The sequence below is a fragment of the Schistocerca piceifrons genome, chromosome 7, assembly GCF_021461385.2.
Source record: "Schistocerca piceifrons isolate TAMUIC-IGC-003096 chromosome 7, iqSchPice1.1, whole genome shotgun sequence".
In the NCBI taxonomy this organism is placed as follows: Eukaryota; Metazoa; Arthropoda; class Insecta; order Orthoptera; family Acrididae; genus Schistocerca; species Schistocerca piceifrons.
In genome coordinates this window covers 514026914-514049355 of record NC_060144.1, presented here as the reverse complement: position 1 = coordinate 514049355, position 22442 = coordinate 514026914, and the positions used below count along the sequence as shown (strand labels likewise).

Sequence of the window (22442 nt, the reverse complement as noted above, 5' to 3'; positions counted from 1 at the left end):
TGGTTCAAATCGCTGTCCGACAATCCAGATTTATGTTTTTCGTAATTTCCATAAATCGCTCCAGACAAACGCCGGGATGATTTCATTGAAAAGAGCAGTGTTGATTTCCTTCCCCATCCTTTCCTAATCAAAACTTGTGCTCCAGCTCTAATGACAGCACTATCGACAGAATGTTAAACATTAATCTCCCTTCCTTCCAAAATCAATTATTGTTTGTAAGAGCACCTAGTTTTAAGTGGAGCTAGTGGAAATTTGTAACAAATTCACCATGGAGCGCTGTGTTAGCTGCGCTGGTCATTAACTGCAGTGAGGCGATATACAGGTTACAGCAACACGTACGCAAAAGGTTCATGAGAAGAGCTAGCCGTGCTGGGCGAAATCTGCACCTAGATCTCACATGACATAATGCGAAATATGGATGAAGATTCTATATTTCTTTTTCCGGAAAGCATTTCACACGGTGGCTCGAAGATTTCTTGGGTAATAGAACCCAAAATGTTGTCCTCGATGGCGAGACAAGGGTATCGTCAAGACAGCCCCAGGGAAGTGTCACTGGACCGCTGTTTTCTGTATACACGTAAATGATTTGGCGGACAGATTGGGCAGCGATGTGCGGCAGTTTGCTGATGATGACGTGGTGTCGAAGTTGAGTGGCTGAAGGAAGACAGAAAGCGACATAGACAAAATTTCCAGTTGTTATGATGACTGGCAACGCTCTAAATGTGGAAAAGTGTAAGTTTATGCGGATTAGTAGGAAATCAAACCTGTAATGTTCGGATACAGTATTACCTGTATCCTGCTAGACACTGTCAAGTCGTTTAAATATCTGGGCGTAACGTTGCAAAGCAATATGAGGTGAACGAGAATGTGAAAACTGTGGTAGGGATGGCAAATGGTCAACTTCGGTTTATGGGAAGAATTTTAGGAAAGAGTGGGTGACCTGTAAAGAAGACAGGATATAGAACGCTGGTGCTCGCGATTTGGTTCAGAGGCGGGGTGCTAGATTTGTTACCGGTAGGTTCGAAGACGCTTTGGGAACTCAAATGGGAATTCCTGGCGACGTTCTTTTCGAGAAACGCTATTGAGAAAATGTAGAGATCTGGCATTTGAAAGCTGACTGCCAAACGATTCTACCGCTGCCAACATACATTGCGCGTAAGGACACGAAGAGAAGATACGAGAAATTAGGGCTCATACGGAGGCATAAAGATAGTCGTTTTTCCCTCGGTCTATTTTCGAGTCGAACAGGTAAGGAAATGACTACTAGTGGTACAGTGTTCCCTCCGCCACGCACCTTACGATGGCTTGCGGAGTGACTTTCTAGATGTAGATCGAGATGTAATAGTCAGAGTGGCCAGGACTGTGTCACTTCACCTGTACCTGGGCCAGAACCAAGTTATGAGCTACGTGACTACGGCCCAGGTACCAGTGGAACAAGTGCGCCCTGGAGCCATATAAGTAACGGCAAATTTTGAGGCAGATTCATTCGTAGTTTAGCGGCATTTCATGATGCCAAGGCTGTGCTAGAAATCTGAGTGCTACCAGTTACAGCCATAGTTTCGAGACTGGGTCGAGGCTCTCGCACAAACTCCCCACTGTGGGACTTGGTACCACAGCACCTGCCTCTGCCAGGTCTTGCCAGGGGGCAGCAGGTCGTGTCCCTCGCGCATTAGTTCTCCCTCGTCACCGCACTGCCCACGAGCCAGGCCTGAATCGCCTGGGCTCTCGATTCAACAGCGGAACACCGTCGTACCACAGTAAAGAGAACGCCGCCGATGTAAGGGCCATGGCCAACTGACGGGACACGGGCTTCTGTGGGTTGCTGACGGCCCGACGTCAGCATCAGAGGGCACAAACGCGTGTACAATCATGAGACGTGCAACTGAAGTATAACTAAATATTTCTCTCTGCCACCACTCCGTCGCTGGGACCCAGCAGCTCGGCACTCCACCGTTCGCACTACACTACGGTGACAAAGCCATTCCGCTGCTCTGAAGCAGTACATAGATGAAAACATTGTCTACTGAATTACAGCAGGCACTGATTATGCCATTGCGGAAGCCCCATTGTAGGTCCAGTTCCGAAAGACAGGATGTGGACTGACATCATTTGGACGACAAGATCAAGTGTTAGCTCAAATGTGGACGAAAATGGACTACCCCATTTCGAAAGGGGCCATCTCGGTATTTACCTTAAGTGAATCGACAGAAAATCTAAATCATATCCAGACGTAGATCTGAATTATCATCCTGCCGACTGTGTTCTGTGTCAAACCATTTCGCTGCTACAGATGAGGTCTCTGCATTTCTAGTTGAGGCTGTACTCCTCACCAGATACTGGTGCGTTTGCTGAGAGGCGGAATTCCAGCCGATGTCAAATACTTTTTTGTGGTAAGATTATATGGGACCAAACTTCTGAGGTCATCGGTCCCTAGGCTTACACACTAATTAAACTAACTTAAACTTACGACAACACACACACACCCATGCCCGAGGGAGGTCTCGAACCTCCAACAGGGGAGCCGCGCGAACCGTGACAAGGCGCTCCAGACCGTACGGCTACCCCACCGGGCGGAAATACTTTTCATCCGACTTTTCAAACTGTTAGTGAAAAATTTGACTTTTGTACATCTTACAGTGTGATACCTTCACTCGACATATGGTCATAACAATCGTCACATAATCATGTTGTGGTGCAGTTCTTCTTGTTGTCTCCGTGCTTGCTAAGAAAATGGGATGGGAAGTTCCGCCTTATGCAAGACACCTTTTTTCTTTTTGTTTCACCCATACATGTTTCAGCACTTTTGTGCTATCGTCAGTGGGTTCTATTTTTATTTTTAACTGTAAATTTGTTGTTAACATATTAACATTTGCGTCGTTTACAACATTATGTAAAAGTTGCATTTATAACTTAATTGGCGAAAAGTGGGTGTAATCATAATACATGTTGTAAACGATTCAGCACAACGAAAAGAGGTTTTTTTTGTCCAATGATAGCATGTAATGAGACACCTACGTTGTGTGAAGAATACTCGAAACTTTTTATTCACCGAGATATGGAAATACCTCATCCACAGCAGTGAGGGGTTGGCGGCTCAGGACGCATACGGAAATCCACAGAACTGTAGGAAAACACAAGCAACACCTGTGAAACGGCGTAGCAGAATGTACACTATGTGTATCCGGACACCTGACTGAAAATTACTTACAAGTTCGTGGCGCCCTCCACCGGTAATGCTCGAATTCAATATGGTGTTGGCCCACCCTTACCTTGATGACAGCTTCCACTCTCGCAGGCATACGTCCAATCAGTTGCTGGAAGGTTTGTTGGCGAATGCCAGCACATTCTTCACGACCCTCTTCAAATGTCGGCGGTCTCTGTCAGTCAACAGTCGAGGTCGGCCTGTACGCTTTTGTGCTGTACGTGTCCCTTCACGTTTCCACTTCTCTATCCAACCGCAAACAGTGGACCTAGGGATGTTTAGGAGTGTGAAAATCTTCCGCACAGACGTATGACACAAGCAACACGCAATCAGCCGACCACGGTCGAAGTCCGTGAGTTCCGCGGAGCACCCCATCTGTTCTTCAGAAATGGCTCTGAGCACTATGGGACTTAACTTCTGAGGTCTCAGTCCCCTAGAACTACCTAAAACTTGTTGTGACTTGGCACGACAGCCAAGCCATTATGAGAGGAAGCCGAAAGGCACGCGTTTAAGCTCACGCAGGCTGGCGTGAGGTCTGGAACAGTTATAGGAGTTGAGTCTAGTAAAAAAGGTACGTAGCTTCTGGAATACTTAACTTTAATCCATAATTGGTGAACATCGCTCTTGACGGTACATGTTTTACAGCATCAATAGTTACTGGAAATGGCGCCTTGCTAGGTCGTAGCAAATGACGTAGCTGAAGGCTATGCTAACTATCGTCTCGGCAAATGAGAGCGTAATTTGTCAGTGAACCATCTCTAGCAAAGTCGGCTGTACAACTGGGGCGAGTGCTAGGACGTCTCTCTAGACCTGCCGTGTGGCGGCGCTCGGTCTGCAATCACTGATAGTGGCGACACGCGGGTCCGACGTATACTAACGGACCGCGGCCGATTTAAAGGCTACCACCTAGCAAGTGTGGTGTCTGGCGGTGACACCACAAAACTAACTAACCTAAGGACATCACATACATCCATGCCCGAGGCAGGATTCGAACCTGCGACCGTAGTGGTCGCGCGGTTCCAGACTGTAGCGCCTAGAACCTCTCGGCCACTCTGGCCGGCCCATCTGTTCTCTCACGATGTCTAGTGATAGCTGTGGTCGCTGATATGGAGTACCTGACAGTAGATGGCAGCACAAGAGACCTAATATGTAAAACGTGTGTTTTTGGGGCTGTCCGGATACTTTTGATCACATAGTGCGCATACATGTCCAAAGCAGCGGAAGGGTTAACCTGTGCAGCATGCTGCTCATCATCATTACATCTCATAAATCTTTAGAAACACACCTATACACCGGGCAGTTCTTTCGAGGCTCCGAAAAATTGTACAGTAAAAACATCATGAGTTGTTGTAGTCGTTCCTCCAGTAGGATTACAGTATCTATATGTAAGGTACTAGAATGCAACTTGTTTATATACATTTTACTTATCTACATATCCATTTTGTAGTGGGTCTAAACTATTACAGAAGCTAATAATTGTCATAGGGACTTCTTTGCTCCGCTCTGCTGGCGCAAAGACTAACGATAGCTAGATCGAGCGAGGCTGCGCAGTGGTTAGCACACTGGACTCGCATTCGGGAAGACGACGGTTCAATCCCGCGTTCGGTCATCCTGGTTTAGGTTTTCCATGATTTACCTAAATCGCTCCAGGCAAATGCCGGGATGGTTCCTTTGAAAGAGCACGGCCGTCTTCCTTCCCCGTCCCTCCATAATCCGATGAGACCGATGACCTCTCTGTTTGGTCTCTTCTTCCAGACAACTCAAACTAGCTACTTTTGCTCGTGGTATCCTGTCTGGTAATGACAGCTTATCCTGTTGTAAATGTACCTTCATCGAAATTGCTTGAGACAAATCAACAGTTTGCATAGTTTGGAGCATTGAACAGTTTTGGGTATGGAATGACACCACATCTGCATAGGTTGATATTAAGGATTATAACTAGAGTGCAAGTTTACAACCTGCGTGAAATTCAAGGTTTATTTTCACCCGCATACATATTTTACAATTATTTTAACCATAATTCTATCTTTAACTCTCCTGTAATGTACAGTACCAACTGCCACACAGTCTTCTTCTGGAAGTGTAATAGTTAGCATTTCTAGATCTACTTGTACAAAAGATAAGCAAACCTGTCCTTGGCTCGAAGGTTGGTTCGAACACCGCAATGCTTTAGTAAGGGACAGTACGCCCTTACCTTCTTCCTACTCCCGAACGGACTAAAGTAATCTGCTAGAAGAAGTCCTACACTAAACATGCATGCGACGCCATTAAACATGAAAGCCATAATTCTATTCTCGGCTCTCTGTGACAGGTGTTCGGCGCTGGATATGGTTTACTGCCACCTCATGCAACTTTTAGCGAGTTTCGCGTTGTCGGTGCCAATCGCCCAGACTGGATGACAAAAGGAGAGATAAATCCCTGCAGTCGAAGAGCATGTTCGCTCTCTTGTGAGAGGTTCATAGAGCTGGACATGGATAAAGGTGGTGGACACCCAGGCTGTGACTTTCCCAAAATAATAACATTTAGAACCTTGTTATACTTTAAGAACGAAATGCATCTACAACATACGCTAAAAGAACCTAAATATGAAACTCGAGCGTATGTATATGCATGGGAGCGCGCAACGCGCATAGACAGAGCATGTAAACTGAAGCTTGTATTCTGCTGCGAGAGTGAAAACGAGTTTCATGCGAAAAGTGGGGCAGAGGATCGTGTAACGGTGAAACTCCTTTAAATTATTCTCTACTAACATTTTAAATTCGAATCTGATAGCATCTTACTCCAATAATTAAGAAATATTTGATAACACTAAGCACAACGCGTGTTTACTTATCGTTTATTTCGTTGGACACAACGAAAGTTCATTGTAGGCAGATCATTTGCAATTTCCTTTATAATCGTGGGTTCTTCACACTTTTTGAATGCAAAAGGGGAACTGGTGGTTTTAGGTTTTCTTACACCTTAATTCTTCAGTTGCTTTTGAAGTTTTCAACGAATGTATTGTTAATTTTCTTTCGATTACAAAATGATACTTTTAAACACAGAATTTTTCTCCTACACTTCTACCCCGACTATCACCAGATCTGAACTGTGCTAACATACATATAAGCGCCAAAGACGACGTAACAATTAAAGTTATACATTTCCAAGATATAAATCTAAAGTTGTGTAAAACTTCAACTTTTAAATAATTCATTTACAATTCTGATTTTTTGTATGATTATTACATCTATTGAGACATACATCAATAAAAATTAAATGACTTGTTCTAACATTACAATCTGACGATGTGATAAAAATTTATATGGCTAATTTGGGCGCAACATAACCATACGCACAGGCGTTATTTGCAAGTACATTCTTCAAACAGAATTTAAAATGATCAAACTGAACCAGACGCCACGAAAACGACAAAATGGATTAACTGTCGCTGCGTCACGAAAAAAAAAAAAACACGATACCGATACCCAACGAAAACAAAACTCATAGCCCTGTAAATATTATACACTCCCTCCATTTTCTTAAACGACACACACTTCTCCTCATTTCCAATCGTCATTACCTTCTCCATCTTGTATCCTGTGCAGCCCAACATGTTTATTAAGCTCCATTAATATCTAGAATACCTTTGCATATCCTAATTCTTCTGTGACAATGAGTTCCAAATGACTTTCTACATCGCACTCTTGACCATCCTTTCCTCCTGTCATACTGTTTGAGGCGCCATGTCACGAATTGCGCGGTCCCTCCCGCCGGAGATTCGAGTCCTCCCTCGGCAATGAGCGTGTGTGTAGTTCTTAGTTTGAGTTATTTTACGTAGTAAGTCCAGGGACCGATGACCTCAGCAGTTTCGTCCCTTAAAAATTCACACGTTTGAACATTTATCATACAGTAACCTCACTGTGGTACTTTGGTAACTGACAAATGTTTTGAAATCAATCGTCAGTCAAGATGTATTGCTACCAAGCGACTAGACAGAGAGTACATGGCCAAAAATTGTATATGGCTCGTCTGCAAATTAGAGGTTCGGTTACACACTGTTCCCTTAACCTTTTATGGAAGCATCGATTATTCGTATGGCCTATTTAGCTGGTAGTCAGTGAAAATTTTATAAACAAAGAAGTAAATGAACGGATTAGTAAATAAAGAAAATAAGAAGGGAATGATCTCCCAGGATAATAACAAGATTAAACCTCACAATCGGTTTATTCAAGTGACACTGGTCACAGTGCCCTGGACACGCACAAACTTTGCTTTGTGGTTGTTCCCAGTAGCACTCCATAAGGCTTTGAGCTGGCACGACTGCAGTCACTATGATGCCGCTCCCTCCTGTCTGTGGCGAACCAAAATGAGGCCATCATTTTCGAACAAACAGGGCCTGGATTCGTTCGAGAACACTATCCATTACCATTCTTGTCTCCAGTAACGCAGTTCCATACACCATTGCCGTATATCATATTTCTGCACAATGTCAAAGGTAAAGACGACGACGTGCACGTAACCCATGCGGTAATAAACGGTGACGGACTGTCACCCTCGATAGTGTACGATGTGTTACCGTGCTCGACTGTTGTGCCAGAGCGGAGGAGGACGAAGATCTATCCTGCAACGCGTACAGCCTTCCATGAACCATTCTCCACACACCCACTGCACTGCCGACACACTTCGTCCCAAACGAGCAGCAACTTCCCGCATGGATGCATCACTTTCTCTCATGCCAATAATGCGCCTTCTTTCAGATTGACTGATTTGACGGTACGGTTCCTGCATACGTCTGTGAGTCATCCTGCACGTCTGTTCTATTCACACTGATCCATTATCTTCGGTTTATAGCCACAACGATAGGTGCAGGCACATTTTATAAATAGGTGGAGTTGCAACGCGGTATCGATATTGACCTTGAACCCACGGGCCGACACGGTTCAAATGGTAATTACTTCTTCAGAACATACTACCATACATGTCCTGTGAATATAAACGGCCTGTCTCTAGCCGTTCAAGGTGTTATACTTTTTCTGAAAATGAATGCATTTCCCAAGTCCCTAACTGTTACACAGAAAAATTTCCTAACACCCGAACAGCAACATACAAAAGTAATTCTATCTCAAGACAAATACTTAAGTTCATGCAGCTCACCAGCCACTCAGATCTTGCCAAATAACCTTACAGAACAAGCACCAACATCAAAATGTCACGAAACATGCACTGCCCGCCTATTTAAAACTTCTGTCACGTGACCAACGACTACAGGCCAAGTAACCATCTCGAAAGTAGGCCACTGTTGTAATGAGAATATATTTACAATCTTTACATATATCAAACGTATATAATACACATTTTAGACAGTTTGCAGACAGATATTATTTTATTATAAAAAATGATTCTGAGCAGTTTTTTTTCTGTTTCGCTCGCGTGTTCCCGAAAATAACCCGATATCTACTGTTTTTCTCGGTGTGGTTGAGTAAGTGTACCTTTCTGGGATTATGAATGAACGATTTCACTTTGCTTGTGATACTCGACGGATTATCAGTTCTTCGAGTGCTCTGACTTTGCCGTACGATGTGTCAGTACAAGTTCACACTTTTAAAAAATACATACACACTGTAAAAGCATTCACACTATGCGTAGTGGAGTAGATCTCATACCACTGCCAGCCATTCCGTTTCCTTTTCTACTCGCAAACGCAGGCGTGGGAGAACGATTAAGGGGCGTGGTTTCACTCTGAAGAGACGGCAGCTCATCTTCCTGTTAGGCGTATAGTGACATCTGCTCGTTATAACGCCCTCCTTGTGCAACACGTGATTCCAGCTTTCCAAGAACGCAACTGTATCTACACCACTATTTCGTTCAAGACGGAGCAACACCACTTGTCGCTGGCAAGAGGCGAGATTTGGTCTGAGAAACCTTTGGTAACTACCTCATCATCTCTAGGCAGTTTCAAGATCTGTGGCCTTCCGCATCTTCCTATCTAAATACATATGACTTCAGGTTTTGCGGATGTGTAAAATATCAGGGATGTATCCGAACTCTTCCTGATATGAAGAATAGAATGCAATGACATATCGCTCTGATTACACTGGATATGCTGCTAGCTACTGCCGACCATGCCGTGTTATGAATGCAGCATATTGTTGTGTCGAGGAACCATTCTGAACACATTTGTAGCTTGTGACCTTGTCCTAATAAACGTGCCGAACTACAGTTATCACATGTTTCATCGTTCTACCCCTTTTTCTGCATCCACACCACATTCTGATTGCTAACAGCGCCATATTTTCACCTGGTGGCAGAAAATGGAACTATTATTTTGCAGTATACTCCACGAGGAGTGATCATACCACAAGAGGCGACAACTGAGAGGACGGAAGTAGAGAAGGTTCTGTGTCAGGAGTTTTCCTTGAAAGAATAGTGGTGAACTGTTGTCATCTGTAGGCGCAGTGAAAGAAGATTCAGAATTTTTTATTTATTTCCATAAGTTACAACCAGTGTCTTGACTCGTTGTTGTGATCGGGCCGATGGTTCCCATCGAGGAATCGCATTATAAACGGCCTTCAGTCCACTGAAGGTTGCTGGCGTCTCATGTGCCGTTCGTAGCTGGCTGTTGCTGTGACGGTTGCTGTTCGCAGTGCCTCCGGCGATGGCCGTACCACAATGCAGCGGCTGTGAGTGAATGCGACGCGTGTGCTGGACTTCCGCACATTGATTTGCAAGCTGCTCTGTCCCTCCCACTCACCATTTTTCTTCATTCGTCGAAACCAGATGACGGTTGTCGTGTAGCCGCGTAGTACGACGATGCTGGCCTGCAAGTCAAGTATTTCCTGGCTCATCCGCCTAAGTATAGGGGACGCTGGTGTCCTGACCCAGGATTATAGGCAACAACCTTAACTGGACCCATCCACAACTACAGCGGACTGTGGTGTTGAATTACAACCAGGTAGCATCTCTTGCAGTAGCGGTTGCGTTCCCCAGTAGTGTGCACGATATCTACGACACATTTGTGCCAGTCATCAATTTGCAGTAATCAGGGGCTTGAATGAGAACGTTATGTGTGTCATCGATATACCTGACCGACTGCCTTACCAGCTAAAATGCTGGAGTATTTATGGTGCAAAGTAGTGACTGATGTTTACCCAACCTCACTTGTCAACACCACATAGGTCTCACTATTACGAAGGTATCAGCAATTCTCGCGCTGCTGTGCTTGCTTAAGGGCTTTGATGTAGTACAGGACTGGTTCGTAAAAGCTCTTGACACGTGTTTTTGCATTAGCAGTAGCGTTTCTTTTGTCACATAACGAAGCTTACGCAATCGTGTCTAATTGCTGTACCTACTGCATTTCTGCTGAGGTCCAATGTCTGCCTCGCCAGAAGCGCCGATGCTGTGTTTTCCCCTAACCCACTCTCGGTGGTGAAATGTTATTCATCGCGCGCGCCTCGTGTTGACAACGCCACAATGCAAGTGAGGTATCTCCGGCTTGGGAATTAGAAACTTTTAACCGTTTGGTGCATTGTACAAAGTTAGCATGCAACAATATATACCATCCAGAATGATATTTTCACTCTGCAGCGGATTGTGCTCTGATATCAAACTTCCTGGCAGATTAAAACTGTGTGCCGCACCGAGACTAGAACTCGGGAACTTTGCCTTTCGGAGGCAAGCGCTCTACCAACTGAGATACCCAAGCACGACTCACGCCCCGTCCTCACAGCTTTACTTCTGCCAGTACCTCGTCTCCTACCTTCGAAACTTTACAGAAGCTCTCCTGCGAGCCTTGCAGAACTAGCACTCCTGAAACAAAGGATATTGCGGAGACATTGCTTAGCCACAGCCTGGGGGATGCTTCCAGAATGATATTTTCACTCTGCAGCGGAGTGTGCGCTGATATGAAACTTCCTGGCAGATTAAAACTGTGTGCCGGACCGAGACTAGAACTCGGGAACCTTTGCCTTTCGCAGGCAAGCGCTCTACCAACTGAGCTACCCAAGCACGACTCACGCCCCGTCCTCATAGCTTTACTTCTGCCAGTACCTCGTCTCCTACCTTCCAAACTTTACAGAAGCTCTCCTGCGAACCTTTCAGAACTAGCACTCTTGAAAGAAAGGATATTGCGGAGACATTGCTTAGCCACAGCCTGGGGGATGCTTCCAGAATGATACTTTCACTCTGCAGCGGAGTGTGCGCTGATATGAAACTTCCTGGCAGATTAAAACTGTGTGCCGGACCGAGACTCGAACTCGGGACCTTTGCCTTTCGCAAAGGTCCCGAGTTCGAGTCTCGGTCCGGCACACAGTTTTAATCTACCAGGAAGTTTAATATCTACGATGTTGCAGCACCCTACAATGTATACAGCCTGCGCTACAGCACTCGGAACACAATCGGTTTGACCACCTGCTACTTCGAAACTTCTGTATTTGTTGCACTCGTCTCTCCATCTTAAATTTCGAGGTTTTGAAATCAGTAACGCGTTTGCGGACCCCCTGCAGTTTCTGTTACGCACAAGATGGGCGGTTCCACCAGCCGCTGCTTGGGGGCAGTTTTCCCGGGCTTGCTTTGAAGCCGTCGCGCCTCGCGCTTCAGGCAAAGCAGCAGCAGCCGACCGATGTGTGCAGACGGCGCACGAGGCCGCTCTCCACAGCTCACCTCACGTCGCCTCACCTAGTCTTCTGCTGGCGGAGCGCCGAGCGGCGTGACAGCGAAGTGGCCAGGGGTGTCAGGATGGCGCCAGATGGGGGATCAATAAGGCCTCAGCGGCACGCCGCGGCGTCTTGGACGCCCCCTAGGTCGTCCTCTCTGCGACAGAAGGTGTTAGTGAAGTGAGGGTGAGGGTGGGGGCGGGAGGTGCCGAGTTGAGCAGCTGTGGCAACAGCTCAGAACTCCGGCACCCCTTTATTCAGCTTCGTGACAGTGCTCAAGCGTTGTCTAGTCTGTCCTTACTCTCTCACTTGTCTGTCAGTAAACTCCACATGTACACCTGCACTACGCAAATTTCTAGCAATGTGTGCTGGATGGTACTTCCAGTGTAATGCACTGAGCAGACGAGAAGCCCAGACGCACGTGAGGCAAGTGTTTTCGACACCCAGTGCCACTCTACACAGAGATGCCTCATTAGTCAGTGCCGCCACAGGCACCTGCCATGTAGATGGTGGCGGGGGGGGGGGGGGGTCAAAGAGTAGAAAATCCAAACTTTGGAGACTTTACTACCAAATTACCGAAGTTCGGTGGCAGGAGAAACAAGGCTTCTGGTCAGGTGAATACAGGGTTATAAATACAAAATCAAATAGGGCTAATGACGGAGTTGGTTTAATAATGGATAAAAAAAAACAGGAGTGCGGGTAAGCTACTATGAACTGCACACGAAGCCCACGCCTACCACGGTAGTACAAGTTTATATGCCAACTAGCTCCGCAGATGACGAAGACATCGATGAAATGTGTGATGAGATAAAAGAAATGATTCAGACAGTGAAGGGGGACCAAAATTTAATAGTCATGAGTGACTGGAATTCGATAGTAGAAAACAGTAGAGAAGGAAAAGAAGTAGGTGAACATGGAATGGGGGTAAGGAATGACAGAGGAAGCCACCTGGTAGCATTCTCCACAGAGCATAACTTAATCGTAGCTAACACTTGGTTCAAGAATCATGAAAGAAGGTTGTATACATGGAAGAGGCCTGGAGACACTGAAAGGTTTCAGATAGATCATATAATGGTAAGACAGAGATTTAGGAACCAGGTAAGACATTTCCAGGGGCAGATGAGGACTCTGATCACAATCTATTGATTAAAAACTGTAGATTAAAACTGAACAAACTGCAAAAAAGTAGGGAATTTAAGGAGATGGGACCTGGATAAACTGACAGAACCATAGGTTGTAGAGAGTTTCAAGGAGAGCATTAGGGAACGATTACAGGAACGGGGGAAAGAAATACAGTAGAAGAAGAATGGGTAGCTTTGAGGGATGAAATAGTCCAGGCAGCAGAGGATCAAGTAGGTAAAAAGACGAGGGCTAGTAGAAATCCTTGAGTAACAGAAAATATATTGAATCAATTGATGAAAGCAGAAAATGTAAAAATGCAGTAAATGAAGCAGGCAAAATGAAATACAAACGTCTCTAAAATGTGATCGACAGGAATTGCAAAATGACTAAGCAGGGATGGCTAGAGGACAAATGTAAGGATGTAGTCATTTTGAGAACGATGGGGTGACTTACATAGTGAAGCATAGGCTCCGGCACCAGGACAAGGATTGGAACATACAGGGCATACACGCCCTTGTTTCGCGCTGAAGGAAGGCCATAGAACGGGATGGAGATTACCTGGAAAAACAGAGTGTGTACGTAAAACACGATTCTTTCGTGTGTGTGTAATTCTCATTATATCTAATAAAGAATTAATGGAAAAAAATGCGGTGCATAACTTTCTAAGCAACCCTCGTATATGGCGATGAATAGCGTCTTTCAGTAAATCATCCAAATCTCTTCCTCGGCCGCTTTTTTCCTGGTGTCTGCAGCCTCAACGTGTCATTCTCATCACGCTCTATAAGGTGCTGTTCTTTCCGTATCTTCACATCAATGTTATTGCTTAATTTCAAAGCAGTTGTAGTCTACTTAAGAACTTGCCATCAGCAAAGAAAGGCTTGCCTTTTTCCTTTTCCTTCACAAGGTAGGCCGTTAGCGGACACACGAATGCGAGGCCCTGGATGTGTAGCACAATGGTCGTTATTTGAAATGACACCGAAGCAAATGAACACTAAAAGCATCAAGACGAAATAAACAATAAACTAGACTGCTAGTTAGACAAACGATGAAAAGTACGCGTAAGACACTCGCTGGTACGTTTCCCGACTGCCACGCGTCAGTTCTGCAGGGCAGTAACGTGGGTCGCACTTCCTGCTGAAGCGCAACCCGTCACCGGCTGCCTTCCTGCGGTCGCTTGGCAACGAAACGACGCTACCGAGCTGTCAGTGCTAAGGACTCGTTTCCCAGACTGTAATACCTCGTACAGATATTCCCCAGTACTGTTGTCAAGTACTAATTTTACGTTTGTCTTCTTGTCTCTGAGCAGTGATTGTTTCCATGACTTGACGTTTGACTTTATTTTGGTCCTGAATAAATTTGCGGAAACGCGTATCACTGTTTTGTATGTGAAGACTAAGACGTTCGTTAATTTGAGTGTTCTGTTGTTCGAATTTCGCGTCAATCTTTTCATCCATTGTGCGCGAAAGTTCTGCTGTCATTGCTTTAAACTCGGAAGGTGCAACCGTCGGGAAAGCCGGAATCTCGTGCAACACGTCCGCAGAAACCACCGCCAAAACCCTAGCCTGTGTTTATAGTCCGCCACAGGATTTAGCTCTTGGATAGGATGGAAACTAAATGGATGCTGTCCGTCATCCCTCAAAACCTCCTAGACAAACCGATGAGTGACACCCATGCCGTGGCCAACCGCTCGAGTACTTGTGGTAGATTCTTCCTCGAGGCGCTAGAGAACAGTCTCTTCAAATGCAGCATCCCGTCGTTGTCGAGGTATTCCAGCATCACCAGGAGATCCCGTTAACGAGCCTGTTTCGCCAAGTCGCAGGTGAATGCTGTAAACGTTTGCGGGTGTGGGCGGCGTCTTGCTGGGTACCGTTCCTCATACAACCGTCGAGCTTCATGCGCATTACTGTCGGCTAGTCCATAAACAAAAACCATATCTCGTTGTTCTTCAAAGGAATACTTTGCCGCCATGCTTACTGTATGACTAAATGGAAAGTGACGTGTGTGTGCTCTAAGCGAAGCTTACGTGTGGATAACTTTGTATAGATAATCTACATCTACATTTATACTCCGCAAGCCACCCAACGGTGTGTGGCGGAGGGCACTTTACGTGCCACTGTCATTACCTCTCTTTCCTGTATCAGTCGCGTATGGTTCGCGGGAAGAACGACTGCCGGAAAGCCTCCGTGCGCGCTCGAATCTCTCTAATTTTACATTCTTAATCTCCTCGGGAGGTATAAGTAAGGGGAAACAATATATTCGATACCTCATCCAGAAACGCACCCTCTCGAAACCTGGACAGCACGCTACACGGCGATGCAGAGCGCCTCTCTTGCAGAGTCTGCCACTTGAGGTTGCTAAACATCTCCGTAACGCTATCACGCTTACCAAATAACCCTGTGACGAAACGCCCCGCTCTTCTTTGGGTCGTCTCTATCTCCTCTGTCAACCCGACCTGGTACGGATCCCACACTGATGACCAATACTCAAGTATAGGTCGAACGAGTGTTTTGTAAGCCACCTCCTTTGTTGATGGACTACATTTTCTAAGGACTCTCCCAGTCAATCTCAACCTGGCACCAGCCTTACCAACAATTAATTTTATATGATCATTCCACTTCAAATCGTTCCATACGCATACTCCCAGATATTTTACAGAAGTAACTGCTACCAATGTTTGTTCCGCTATCATATAATCAAACAATAATGTATCCTTCTTACTGTGTATTCGCAATACATTACATTTGTCTGTGTTAAGGGTCAATTGCCACTCCCTGCACCAAGTGCCTATCCGCTGCAGATCTTCCTGCGTTTCGCTGCAATTTTCTAATGCTGCAACTTCTCTGTATACTACAGCATCATCCGCGAAAAGGCGCATGGAACTTACTTTAACGTCTGTAGACGTCTCTCCATTGAGAACAACATGCTGTGTTCTGTTTGCTAAAAACTCTTCAATCCAGCCACACAGCTGGTCTAATGTTCCGTAGGCTCTTTATCAGGTGACAGTGCCGAACTGCATCCAACGCCTTCCGGAAGTAGATAATAACAGTAATAATTTCATGTGGCTCAATGGCTTCGTGCAAGTATTTCTTTTGGACGACTTCGGGGTCTTGCGTGTCCCTAACCTACCCCAGTTATCCAGTGGTTTAAAGCGGCCCTACATAATTCGACGCACGTGTTGTTTCTGACGACTCCTCACATAGCTGAGAGGCAAAGGCTGGGTGAAAAGAAGCCTGAAAAATCCATGGCCCGACGAAGATTGGATCTCGCGACCTGTCAGTTTTCCCGGTACGCGCCTTACTGCTAGACCACCAGGCCGGACATGTATATAGACAGTTCATCTGTAATGAGTCTGAGATATCAAAATCTGTAACATTTAGGGCCGTATCTTTCGACTGCATTGTCTTAGAATCTTGAATTATTTAAACCAGCAACGAACCTTAGACACTGCTATTTGACATAACTTTCAAATTGATACGTTTACTTGTTCCTTAGAAAAAGGGATCTTTACAGACGGCCACATTTTTTGGTTTCATTGATTTACAAACTTGTATTTTTCGCACCGCCAATACACCATAGACCTTACTATGTGACTTTAAAAAATGGTTCAAATGGCTCTGAGCACTATGGGACTCAACTGCTGTGGTCATAAGTCCCCTAGAACTTAGAACTACTTAAACCTAACTAACCTAAGGACATCACACACATCCATGCCCGAGGCAGGATTCGAACCTGCGACCGTAGCGGTCGTGCGGTTCCAGACTGTAGCGCCTTTAACCGCTCGGCCACTCCGGCAGGCTATGTGACTTAAATTTCAACTTGATACCTCAACCGCTTCCTGAGAGGAAAGGATCTCAACAGTCAGTCAGACAGACAGATATACGGGCAACATGTTGTTGTTGTGGTCTTCAGTCCTGAGACTGGTTTGATGCAGCTCTCCATGCTACTCTATCCTGTGCAAGCCTCATTATCTCCCAGTACCTACTGCAACCAACAGCCGGCCGCGGTGGTCTAGCGGTTCTAGGCGCGCAGTCCGGAACCGTGCGACTGCTACGGTCGCAGGTTCGAATCCTGCCTCGGGCATGGATGTGTGTGATGTCCTTAGGTTAGTTAGGTTTAAGTAGTTCTAAGATCTAGGGGACTGATGACCACAGATGTTAAGTCCCATAGTGCTCAGAGCCATTTGAACCATTTTGCAACCAACATCTTTCTGAATCTGTTTAGTGTAGTTATCTCTTAGTCTCCCTCTACGACTTTGCCCTCCACGCTGCCCTTCCAAAACTAAACTGGTGATCCCTTGATGCCTCAGAATAAGCCCTACCAACCGATCCCTTCTTCTAGTCAAGTTGTGCCACAAATTTCTCTTCTCTCCAATTCTATTGAGTACCACCTCTTTAGTTATGTGATCTACCCATCTAATCTTCAGCATTCTTCTGTAGCACCACATTTCGAAAGCTTCTATTCTCTTCTTGTCTGAACTATTTATCGTCCACGTTTCACTTCCATACATGGCCACACTCCATACAAATACTTTCAGAAACGACTTCCTGACACTTAAATCTATACTTGATGTTAACAAACTTCTCTTCTTCAGAAACGCTTCCTTGCCATTGCCAGTCTATATTTTATATTTTCTCTACTTCGACTTTCATCAGTTGTTTTGCTCCCCAAATAGCAAAACTCATTTACTACTTTCAGTGTCTCATTTCCTAATCTAATTCGCGCAGCATCACCCGACTTAATTCGACTACATTCAATTATCCTTGTTTTGCTTTTGTTGATGTTCATCTTATATCCTCCTTTCAAGACACTGTCCATTCCGTTCAGTTGCTCTTCCAGGTCCTTTGCTGTCTCTGACAGAATTACAATGTCATCGTATTTCTTCTCCATGGATTTTAATTCCAACTCCGAATTTTTCTTTTGTTTCCTTTACTGCTTGCTCAATATACAGATTTAATGACGTAGGGGATAGGCTACAACCCTGACTCACTCCCTACCCAACCACTGCGTCCTTTTCATGCCTCTCGACTCTTATAACTGCCACTGGCTTCTGTACAAATCGTAAATAGCCTTTCGCTCTCTATATTTAACCCGTGCCAACTTCAGAATTTGAAAGGGACATAGTGACCCCGTTTTTACTAATTGAGGTTCGGAACATGAAAGAGAACGTTGTGCAAGGAGATAAAGCCAGCTGGGAGAAAGTGGAGTGCAGTGTTCAGTGGGTGGGGAGAGGGGGCAGGACCTTATCTGCTGACCCGTCGCTCGTAAACAGCGGCGCGCAGGCCGTCCGTTACTCGCGGCTAACCCGGCGTTGACTCGGCTTTAATGAGCCGGCGGTATTTACAGGGCGGGCCGGCCGGCAGCTCGTTCCGCGCTCCATAAAGCCGCCACCCTGCACCCCGCCTGCCCTCGCCCGCAGTGGCACACACCCCTTCCTACCGCTACCGCAGCAGGTAAACACTCCATTTCACCACGTGCTGCCTGGGCCGCCGAAGTACACACCCTAATTGGTGTCGCGGACAAAGGAAAGGCCAAAAATTTAACACAAGTGCTTTATCGGAATAAGGCGCAGGGCACCTTCGCACCAGAATGGATAGTTGCTATCTTCAGTGCGGGAGGATCCGTGTTCGATTCCCGGTTCATTCTTACACGTTTCTGAAATACGCAGATCCAGTCAACCTCGCAAGACCAAATAAGGCGCTGCTCGAATAAAGAAGCAGCCACGTCACCACGATTCTTATATTGCTACTAATGGCTAGAAAGTCTGGTGATACCACAAGTCCCTCGTAACGCCTTGTATGCAGCAGTTGTCCAGGTGGAACAGATTTAAGGCCTAATATGACAAATGTTTGGCCAGATGAGGTGCTGCCTGAATAAAATGCAGTGGCATCATCACGATTCTTTTACTCCTAATAGGGGCTGGATACATAGGTGATATGCCGATCGTATGTCCCATGATCATAGACTATTCCTCCTAATACCTTATAAGCAACAGTTGGTCAGTCAGATCAGGCTTCAGGCCTAGACAGGGATAGAGAAACCATTAAAATCGCTCAAAAGAGGAAAGGCCGCTGGACCTGATGGGATACCAGTTCGATTTTACACAGAGTACGCGAAGGAACTTGCCCCCTTCTTGCAGCGGTGTACCGTAGGTCTCTAGAAGAGCGTAGCGTTCCAAAGGATTGGAAAAGGGCACAGGTCATCCCCGTTTTCAAGAAGGGACGTCGAACAGATGTGCAGAACTATAGACCTATATCTCTAACGTCGATCAGTTGTAGAATTTTGGAACACGTATTATGTTCGAGTATAATAACCTTTCTGGAGACTAGAAATCTACTCTGTAGGAACCAGTATGGGTTTCGAAAAAGACGATAGTGTGAAACCCAGCTCGCGCTATTCGTCCATGAGACTCAGAGGGCCATAGACACGGGTTCCCAGTAGATGCCGTGTTTCTTGACTTCCGCAAGGCATTCGATACAGTTCCCCACAGTCGTTTAATGAACAAAGTAAGAGCATATGAGCTATCAGACCAATTGCGTGATTGGATTGAAGAGTTCCTAGATAACAGAATGCAGCATGTCATTCTCAATGGACAGAAGCCTTCCGAAGTAAGAGTGATTTCAGGTGTGCCGCAGGGGAGTGTCGTAGGACCGTTGCTATTCACAATATACATAAATTACCTTGTGGATAACATCGGAAGTTCACTGAGGCTTTTTGCGGATGATGCTGTGGCATATCGAGAGGTTGTAACAAAAATGGCTCTGAGCACTATGCGACTTCTGAGGTCATCAGTCGCCTAGAACTTAGAACTAATTAAACCTAACTAACCTAAGGACATCACACACATCCATGCCCGAGGCAGGATTCGAACCTGCGACCGTAGCGGTCACGCGGTTCCAGACTGAAGCGCCTAGAACCGCACGGCCACACCGACCGGCCAGAGGTTGTAACAATCGAAGATTGTACTGAAATGCAGGAGGTCTGCAACGAATTGACGCATGGTGCAGGGAATGGCAAATTGAATCTCAATGTAGACAAATGTAATGTGCTGCGAATACATAGAAAGAAAGATCCTTTATCATTTAGTTACAATATAGTAGATCAGCAACTGGAAGCAGTTCAATCCATAAATTATCTGGGAGTACGCATTAGGAGTGATTTAAAATGGAATGATCATATGAAGTTGATCGTCAGTAAAGCAGATGCCAGACTTAGATTCATTCGAAGAATCCTAAGGAAATGCAATCCGAAAACAAAGTAAGTAGGTTACAGTACACTTGTTCGCCCACTGCTTGAATATTGCTCACCGGTGTGGGATCCGTACCAGATAAGGTTGATAGAAGAGATAGAGAAGATCCAACGGAAAGCAGCGCGCTTCGTTACAGGATAATTTAGTAATCGCGAAAGCGTTACGGAGATGGTAGATAAACTCCAGTGGAAGACTTTGCAGGAATGTCGCTCAGTAGCTCGGTACGGGCTTTTGTTGAAGTTTCGAGAAGATACCTTCACCGAGGAGTCAAGCAGTATATTTCTCCCTCCTAGGTATATCTCGCGAAGAGACCGTGAGGATAAAATCAGAGAGATTAGAGCCCACACAGGTATACCGACAATCTTTCTTTCCACGAACAATACGAGACTGGAACAGAAGAGAGAACCGATAGAGGTACTGAAAGTACCCTTCGCAACACACCGTCAGGTGGCTTGCGGAGTATGGATATAGATGTAGAATTCATCAGGGCTGCTTGATTAAATAAGCAGAGGCATCACCAGGATTCATCAACATCCAGAAACAGCTAAAAGGTTTGAGGTCTCTCCTCATAATGCCTTGTAGGCAGTAGTTGGCCAAGTGAAACATGTCTAAGGCCCTATTCCCGAGTGATATTTTGCCAAATAAGGGCCGCTAGAATAAAGAACAAAAGTATCATCACGGTTTTGTACTGCCAGTACGGCTAGAAGGATAGGTGATATGCTGATAACATGTCCCACGACCATAGATCGCTGCACATATTGCTTTGTAGACAGCTGTTAGCCAGGTGGAACAGGCATCAGTCCTAATCAGTGAGTGGTATTTGGCGAAATGAGGAGTTCCTTTAATAACGAAGTACTGGCATCATTAGCATTCTTCTACTTGCAATAACGGATAGAGGGATTTGCAATATGCCCGTCACATGTCACACGATCAGAACGCTCCTCGTAAACGTCTTTTAGGCAGCAGTCAGCCAGTCTGAACATGCCTATGGTCCATTTACATTTACAGGCGTAGATCAAGTTGTGGAGGGGCCTCACTCTGCCGAGTTCTTTGTGAAATCTGACTCAAATTTGTAATCACTGAAATAATATCACATATCCTATCAACCCATAAATTTTCATTTCGTTTCCTCCATCCGTTCTGGGCGCTTCGCTCTTTTTGTCAGGGAATGTATTACACACGTCACACTCACCTTTGTAACATTTTTTACCCATGTATATATTAAAAGATGGTATTTGGCACGTGCAGAGGGACCACAGGTGTAGGTCACCATTATAGCTCGTGGTTAATTGTAATCTTTAGATTCGATACTTGTTAACATTAAGATCATTGAGTGATCACTGACTGACTGCCATTTAGATTTGTTACTCGTTCTTCTGTGGTTTCAGTCACGAGATATGCTAAGTGCAGCGTCTTCTCGTATTAACAAAACTAATCAAAATCGTGCCACCACAGTTAAATTGTCTTATTACCGAAGAACATCTCTGTATTATACTGTAACATTTCTTACAGTGCAGCTAGCTGCTAGAGCACGATCTTTCCTTTTACGACATTGTATTTACTGCAGGTCAAACTAACAGAGGTAGTATTGAATGATATATTACGGCCTTACTGGAACTTCAGACTGTGTTCTGAACGTTTTTTGTAATATAATAAGTAATGTCTTTAGCGATACGTGTAATCCTTTACTGCCACAGGTAACTTTTCCAGGCAGATTAAAATATGCAATTGAGTGTTTGGCGTAGACCATCACTCAGCGTTGGTCATAGTTATTCAGTGACCCTAATTCTGCGTTGAGTTGTAGATCTAGACGTAGATGTAGATGCGGTTGACAGTCACTTTCTCCACTCACCATAATTTTCCACTGACCATACTTCCCTCCACCTACCATCATTTTCTTCGCCCAGTAGTATCAGGAGGTCAGATATTTCAACATCTGGCTCATCTACTGTACCAGCTCGTCGTCAGTGCGTCCACACATCATCCAAAAAACTGTGTGCAATATTTCAATATCTGCCTCATCAATGTCGTCGTCGTCATCATCATCTTTCGAATCTGAACACCACAATAAATTTCATCCCTCTATCATACTTAATTTAAAGAGGTAACAAAATTATAATATACATCACAGAGAGAATGAAAGGCTACGGTGCTTACTTTAATGAGAAAGCAACATTATAATGTCTCTCATAGAGGGATACAGTTTTGCACTGTGTAAGAGCGGAACATTTTGTCATGT

The 22442-nt window shown here is 45.2% G+C and overlaps 1 protein-coding gene across 1 annotated transcript in view; it reads left to right on the top strand.

Moving 5' to 3' along the window:
* The window catches only part of LOC124709058, a 187673-nt gene extending 175654 nt beyond the window's left edge, over positions 1-12019 (top strand). Inside the window, exon 4 of the mRNA XM_047240706.1 lies at positions 11686-12019. Within this exon, the coding sequence (XP_047096662.1) occupies positions 11686-12019 (334 nt within the window). The remainder of the gene's footprint in view (positions 1-11685) is intronic.
* The last annotated feature ends 10423 nt before the right edge of the window (positions 12020-22442 follow it).